This window comes from Dipodomys ordii, unplaced genomic scaffold (assembly GCF_000151885.1).
Source record: "Dipodomys ordii isolate 6190 unplaced genomic scaffold, Dord_2.0 Scaffold65, whole genome shotgun sequence".
In the NCBI taxonomy this organism is placed as follows: Eukaryota; Metazoa; Chordata; class Mammalia; order Rodentia; family Heteromyidae; genus Dipodomys; species Dipodomys ordii.
The window spans coordinates 8,537,693-8,545,639 of record NW_012267281.1 but is presented as its reverse complement, the minus strand read 5'-3'; the positions used below and the strand labels follow the sequence as shown (position 1 = coordinate 8,545,639).

The following is a 7,947-nucleotide window of genomic DNA, read 5'->3' as shown; positions in this document are numbered from 1 at the left end:
GATCGCCGAGCCGGAGGACGAGGACAAGGAACCCGGGGACCCGGAGGAGGAAGAGGAGGAGGAGGAGGAAGAAGAAGAGGAGGAGGAGGAGGAGGAAGAGGAAGAAGAGGAGCCGGACCCCGAGAACCCCGAGAACGGCTCCCTGCCCCGCTTCCTGCCGCGCTTTAACTTCACCCTGAAGGACCTGACCCGCTTCGTGGATTTCAACATCAAGGGGCGCGACGTGATCGTGTTCCTGCACATCCAGAAGACCGGGGGCACCACGTTCGGCCGGCACCTGGTGAAGAACATCCGGCTGGAGCAGCCTTGCACCTGCAAAGCCGGCCAGAAGAAGTGCACCTGCCACCGGCCGGGCAAGAAGGAGACCTGGCTCTTCTCCCGCTTCTCCACCGGCTGGAGCTGCGGGCTGCACGCCGACTGGACCGAGCTCACCAACTGCGTGCCGGCCATCATGGAGAAGAAGGACTGTCCCCGCAACCACAGCCACACCAGGTACGGTCCCCCGGCACGGGCTCCCTTCCCCAGCCTTCCCCCCGCACGTCTGACCCGCAGCCCTCCCTCCTCACCCCTCTCCCCGGGAAGCTACGCCTTCACCTGCCTCTTCTGGCGGTTTGGGGCAGAGGTTTTGGAGCAGAGGTCAGAAAAGCCCTGCGTACCACAGGCGTCTCGAACCCACCCCTCGCTTTTGCGCTCAGGCCCCGTGGCTTGCACCCTGTTGTGTCTATCCTGTCAGGTGCCTGGTACCTGGTACCTTGTGGTCTCCCTGGAACAGGGGACCAGCAAGAAAACCCGTGGAGATAACCAGGGGCCTGGGCGCATCGGGGGTTAAAAACCAGAGGTCGAACCTCAATTCTGTGATGGAAAACCCGAAGCCCAGAAAGGGCCGGGGAGCTGGGAGTGGAGAGGTAGAGCAGAAGTTTTCCAAGCAAGGCGTGAAAGCCAGCAACGGATAACATCTTTTCCTCAGTGGTTCTGGGGTGGCTGCCTGCCTGCTTAGAAAATCCTCTTGCTGCCGCTTTGAAGGCACACGTGTTGATTCCTGCCCTGCCTTGATAAACCTCATGTTTGGAGATGGCCTTTGTTGCACAGTGCTCAAGGGTTGGACTCCTGCTGTCTGCCTTCAGTAAAGATTTCCATCAAAACTTATTTCAAAAGTATGCGTTCAATGCCTGTTGTGTGCCTGGCAGTGTGCTGAATGCGAACAAAGATCAAAGATGTAAGATCTCCTGAGCGCGAGGTGAAACGGCTCACCTCCTTCTAATGGTGAGAGGCAGGCAAGGGTGATGAAAGTTTGAAATCTTAACAGCCAATGAGACTGCTTACAATATCAGCAGCCTTGGAGAGAGACAGGGGTTTAAGATTGCGGTTGAACACTTTCTCTGCCCAATGCCATCTGAAGATTAATCTGACAGAGGAACTCAAGGGACTAAAATATTAAAAGCTTGGAACACTAGTGTATTGACGTTTTTATCTCAAAGATTTCAAACAATTTGGTGTAAGGAAATAGGAATTTAAACACTCAGCTTAATATGTGAATCTCAGATAGGTTTTGCATTAGACATTACTGAGATGCTTCATTTGCTGGAAACTACCCAGATTCTGGAATTAACTACCATTGAAGCATCTAATTCTACTTCATTTCTCCAAGAATGAGCAAATTTTTCTTTATGGGTTTTTTTTTACACCTCTGGCAGTTTTTCAAATGCTTACTCTCCTCCCAACTCCTTTTCTTGTTTAGTGGAACTTGGTTGGAAATTATAAAATGGTTGGACGTGGAATGAAGGCATTAGGTTCTCCCCTTAGTATTTTAAAGGAGCTTTTATACTTTAATGTTTTTGTAGTGTATTACTTTAGATCTCACCTCTGTGTTTTAACTTAAAACAATGTTCAATTAAGTATGACTTCCAAACTTTGAAACACTATTATTGCAGGGAGACTTCATCCTCTGAACTTCAATCTGTGGTGTGCTTTTTTTGAAGGTTACATATTTCTGATTGACACCTCCCCCCTAAAAAATTCTACTGGTTTGCCTTCTAGCTTTCATTGTACTAAAACAGGAGACTTATCACATAGACACATCTCAGTAACTTTCCTTTTTGCTAATGTTTTAGAGAATAAGTGAAGATTTTTTAGAGGAATTGGAAGAGGATGTGAATCTGGAAATAATTGGATTTTTGCTGAGTGATAGAATGATGCTGTTGTTATAGGCCTTCCATACAGCCCAAACAGTAAAGTGTCATGTTATATCACTTGCCTAACACCTTTCTACTCCATGACATATGAAAATTCCACCTTGGCTATTTTAGGAGATGGTCTCTACTGCACAAATCATTTAGTGATGGACTATGAACATTTACTTCTCTTGGAACCACATGTTGTCAGAAAACCAATCACCTTATACTTATTTTTCCCCTTTTTTGGCAATAATTTTTTGTAATATTTTTTACATCATCTTTAAAAAATCTATTTTCTTTTCGCACTCCCCTTGCCCAGTAACTTTCAATTACTTTTCTTCCTAGATCCTATAGGAAGGACTGGTTTTGATTTATGTGAAATGCCATGCATCAAAAGCTGTCGGGAAAAAGTTGCAGAGATGTTAATCCTAGCATCCTCCTCGCAGAGAACATTGAATTAGTTGTCTGTCACTGTAATGTCTGTGTACAGCATTCTACGGTCAACCAGATTAGCCTGGATAATGGAGGGTACATTTCCACAATGTAAAGTGGCAGATAATCTATTGCTACATAATGGGAACAAGGTTCAACCTAAAATTGGGCTGACTAAGCAAAATTGAGAAGTAGCTTCTGTTGATGTTATTTCCCCAGTCTTTCTGCTTTTGGTCCCCACTTGGCACCACCTCCTCATTTCTCTTAAAGATCAGTGACCTTGTAGATCACAAAGTGGGTAACAGCAAGGATTCCAGAGTCAGAAAAATAGAGATTTTGTACTTATATGGACCAGCCATGTAGCTGGGAGTAGACCACTCTTTCTGAGCCTCAGATTCTTCAGCTTTATATAGTAAATTTCAAATAGGGTGTTTCTCACAAGGTTTTTTTTTATAAGAGCAAATGACTGAATGTGTGCAAAAGCATTATCATATTGTATATGTCTAGTATAACATACTGACAAACAGTCCTTTTCTGTAAGGGTACTGACGACTGAACTCAGCCCAAGCTAGGTAGGAAAGTTCTCTCCCATTTCAACCACATTCCCAGTCCTATCATTTGTAGTTTATTTTTCAGATCAGGTCTTCAGTTTTTGTCTAGGCCAATCTCACACTAAGACCCTCCTGCCTCTACTTCCCAAGTATCTGGGATTATGATTATGTACTACCAAGCTTCCCTGGAACACAGAACTTAATATTGAATACACATGCATATGCTAGTCCTGTGATCCTAGTGTTTAATTGTATTATTTTTCCTAGTTAGAATCTTCCTTCACAGAAAGATCTGTGGTCAGTTCCTTAGAGCAGGTCAGCATCAATGAGTGGCCTTGACTTAAGAGAAATGCCCTTTTGTGATTACTTGTATTGAGAATGCTGTTCCAAATTGAAGCAATAAATTAAAAATTGTGAACATTTGGATATTCAGATTGTTCCAGGAGGCAGAATGGCAAGCAAAGCCAAGAAGGGCATAGAATATGATTGGGAGTACATTTTGGAATGGTGAGGACTGAAGCAAGGCAGAAGAAGAAGAAGCCAATCCAAGAGAAGCCTGGTAGACTTGAGCCTCCTATGGAGTGCATTGGCCTACTTAGGAGTAAGCATGCTCCAGGCAGTCTAGATCAAGCACAGAGGTGAGTTCTGATGGCAGAAACTGGGTAGAATAGAACAGGAAGCCAACAGGAAGATGACATCTCTGAATCACCTTTTTCATGGTATTGCTGATAATTTCTTTCTGTTCTTTTTTTTCTTTGGCAGGTTAGTCTTTCTCATAATTGTATGCCTTTTTTCCTCCTTACTTCATCTACATGAAGATAGTAAAGCCTCCTTTGCTATCATTGAATATAGGTAGTAGCATAGCAGTTTATGGCCAAGAAGGATGAAAGAGATAACATAGTTTCACAATTTTCATGGGTAAGCTAATCCCAAAACGGTAAAATGATATGATTGTTGTTTCCTCAGGGAATTGTGTCTTCATTTCCATAACTAGATTCAATGCATACTTCTGTCATATACATGGTAGAAGAGTATCTTCAACATTTACTGGTGCCAGCCACCACGGTAGTCCTAAGCATGGACTTGGAGGAAAGCAGACTATTGGGGAAGATAGGCCTTAATTTTGATCAGTTAGTATCATGCTCGTGAAGTTATTCATGCCTATCATCCTGTAGGATGGGCTGGTCATTTTCCTTTTATGATCCGCGTTCCATTGATGCAGTTAGTAAATATTGTCTTTTGTAGGATTCTTGGTGTTGCAAGTGACACCACAAATTTACTTCAGGTACAGAAAGATGATTGTTTTTCTTAATTGCACAGAGCAGGAAATGGTAGAGGTGATTTCAAAAATTTCTGGAACTAGCTGGGTGCTACTGGCTCACGCCTGTCATCCTAGCTACTCAGGAGGTTGAGATCAGGATCCTGATTAGAAACCAGCCTAGGCAGAAAAGCCTGAAAGATTCTTATCTCTGATTGATCAGAAAAAAGCCAGAAGTAGAAGTATGATTTAAGTGGTGACACAACAGACAAACAAAAAAGTTAACGAGACTCCCCACATGGCTTTGAATATTGATTTCATTCTATCAAACTAGCTTATTCATTAGGATAGGTAAATGGGTTTCATGCCTAATAACTCCACAAGGAAAGAGTTGAGAAGGCTTTCTAGAGATTTCATTTGAAATCTTGGAGTAGGGCTGATTAATTTCAACTAGGGCCTTGTGGTTAAATTTTTGAGCCAATCAGTGTGGCCAGGGAGATAAGGTTCTATGACCTACTTAATATCACAGAACCATTCCTATGAATAGTAGAATTTATGCTACTTATGCATTTATGCTACTATTTATGGTCATGAGCATTTCTGCGTACATGCTGCAACCAGTTATCAGAAGCAAATAACAACTACCAGAGACACAAGTCCTGAGTGGTCCAAAGGATTGTGGAAAGTATCCAATTATGTCAAGAATAAGTGCAAACAAATGAGACATAAATGAATCTTCAGATCTCTTCTTTGCGTTGTGCTTAGGGAAACCGTTAAGCCAAAAGGGAACTCAAATTGTCTGCAGCATCTGGAAGCCATGTTCCTGTGAGAATTAATGGATGGAATTGTTAATATTTAATGTGTAAATCTACGAATGTGTAAATGATAAAAAAAATAAGGAGAAGGTAGAAGGAAATTGCCCTTAAATCCTCAAGGAAAGAAGAGATACAAGGCGAGAGAGACTTGTTCTGTACCACTCTAAAGGAGATTGGAATAGGAAAAAAGTGATGAGATTTCAGAGTAAGAACTTCATAAAATTTATAACTGTCTGAAATGTGCGTGAACTCTTCTGTGAAGTGCTATGCTCTCTAGAAGTGAAAACTTGAGGAGTGGTTGATTACTACTGGTATTATCAGAGGAATTCCTTCCTGGGGAAAGGCTCAGCCTGGATGGCCTTTCAGGAACTTTAGATGTGATCTGAGCCAAGTTCAGGGTCTCTCTCCACAACCCTTTCTTATTCTATACATAATAAAGAAAAGGTGATGAATGAATTAGCTCTGTAGCATTTGTAAATGTTTCTACCAGGGAAACTTTAGCATAGCCTGATGGTATTGACTATTTTATACATTCAGGTCCAAAGCAATACATGGGTCCTGAGTCCTTACTATTTATAAGAACAAAAAGATAGGGTGAGGAAATATAACACAACTTGCTATAAAAACCAGAACCACTTTGAAACATCATCTGGTTATTGCTTTTCCTTTACACAGCAGGCTAAAAAAATATAAAGCATCTGCAGAGCTCTCTTTCAAAGATTCTAGAATATTATGGCCTACACTGCTTTCTAAAGTATAATCTGTTTGATGTCTCTACTAATTAGAAATGTTGAACTGCCAAGAAGGTTAATTTTTTTTACCATAAGGTTTGTGTACAGTATAAATCTAAAGAGATAGAAGATTGTTTTGTCTATATGCCTTAACCTCTTATTTCTTCATTACAGGGTCTCTTAAAGCATTGCTTCTGTTTCAAACTACAAATATTTGCTATAAGTCAGAATAAATTAAATTAAACTCATTGAATTTTTGGAGTGTTGATGATGTAAACTGAATGTACTAAATGGTAATAGATGATTTCTTTTCCCTTGTTTTTGCTGGTCACTTTGGGACTTTTGGTTAAGTTGATTATAGGGAAATATAAACATCTCTGTAATAATTAGAAGCTAGGAAAATTTAGGCACATCAATGTGGTTTTGTTTAATCTTAGACTCATATTATTATTCCCTAAAGCTAATTATTATCAATTTGACTAAAGACAATCAGAAGCTTATGGCATTTGAAAGTTATTTATGCTTGATAATGAATTAAGCAGTTTAATTGAGACTTGAAAATCCTAATGTGATTTTAAGAGTCACAAAATAAATTATTATGCCAGAAAATAGGTTTAATATGAAAACAATCAGAGAACCCTCATTACTATTTTGTCATAAATGGTTACCTTTTTTTTTTTGGTGCTAGTTCTGGGTCTTGAACTCAGGGCCCATGTGCTGTCCCTGAACTGTTTCTTCTCAAGGCTAGCGATCTACCACTTGAGCCACAGTTCTTGGCTTTGAATTTGTTAGATTCTAGATATCATGTGTAAATTCTGTTGATTTTAATTGACCAATGTAACTGCCCAAATTATATGTGGGATATGGATTCCACATTTGTTGACTTGGCATTTTTGGTTTCATCTTCCGCTAGCAAGTACAGTTGCTCAGAAATACACGTGAAGTACCCAACACAGAAATCAGTCAAAAGAAGGTGATAAGTAAATGTCTGTTTTCAGATTACCTTAAAAAAACTCAGTGGATTGTACCTTTAAAGGATGGAATTATCAAACACTTTGTATTGTAACTTTTTTTCAGGTGCAAATTCTAATTGTTAGCAGCTGATTTTCATAATTAGCAAGATGCCAAATGCCCTGATTCTTTAAAAGAGGAGTAAAAGTAAATATGGAAGGCAGGGCTTGCTTATTGGAATCATTTAGGAGATTTCTTCAATTAGAGTATACGCCACAAGTCAGAAAGCCATTTGGATACAAACAGATGTGCTTGCCACTTGGAAAAGTTAATGTTACCACTTATTTTTGCTTTAGAAAAGTAGTGTCTGCCTAGAGTGGAAGGGATGGGAACTTTGAGGCAAGGTAGGAGGATGAGAATTCAGGATTGCAACTAGTCAAATCCAGATGATGGAGTTGGATTGTTGGAGTTTAGTAATTATGATATTGAAGGGCAAACATCCTTGAGGAAAATCGGAGGAAACCAAAGACAGACTTAGCAGCCCCTAAAAAGTTAAGATTCTGTCCAATTGGAGGATGCAATTAGAGTAATGTTTAGGAGCATGGAATCTTAAATTGAACTACACGGATTAAAGTTCTGGTTCAAGCTTTGATGGTTGAGTGACTATGAGTTAGGTCATTTATCTGCTCTGCTGTTCAATTTCCCTCTCTGGAAAAATGGGCATAATAGAACTTTGCCTGTGGTGAGCATTGACAGTCTATGTGGCACGCTTCAAAATAGTGAGGAAATCAGATGACTTAGCTATGATTATTGTCTCATGGGACTTGCTTGGCTATACATGCTGTTTAGTATGAAGATAAAAGGAGACAAACCTGTAGTATCCTTTTGGAATCTGCAGTTTTGTACACTAAATAATGCCCCAAATAAATGAACTGGAAATGTGTGAAGCAGAAGAAAAGCCACAAAAGGTAAACAAAATGTGTGAATTCTTGGAATACTGAGGGTTTCCATGGGCACTTAGTGAATGATGTTGAA

General features: G+C 40.4%; 1 protein-coding gene across 1 annotated transcript in view; it reads left to right on the top strand.

Annotated features, from left to right (window-relative positions):
- Nucleotides 1–88: 88 nt before the first annotated feature.
- Nucleotides 89–7,947, top strand: part of Hs6st3 (heparan sulfate 6-O-sulfotransferase 3) — a gene marked incomplete at its 5' end in the record, with an annotated part of 657,496 nt that continues 649,637 nt past the window's right edge. The window contains one exon of the mRNA XM_013022991.1: nucleotides 89–492. Within this exon, the coding sequence (XP_012878445.1) occupies nucleotides 89–492 (404 nt within the window). The remainder of the gene's footprint in view (nucleotides 493–7,947) is intronic.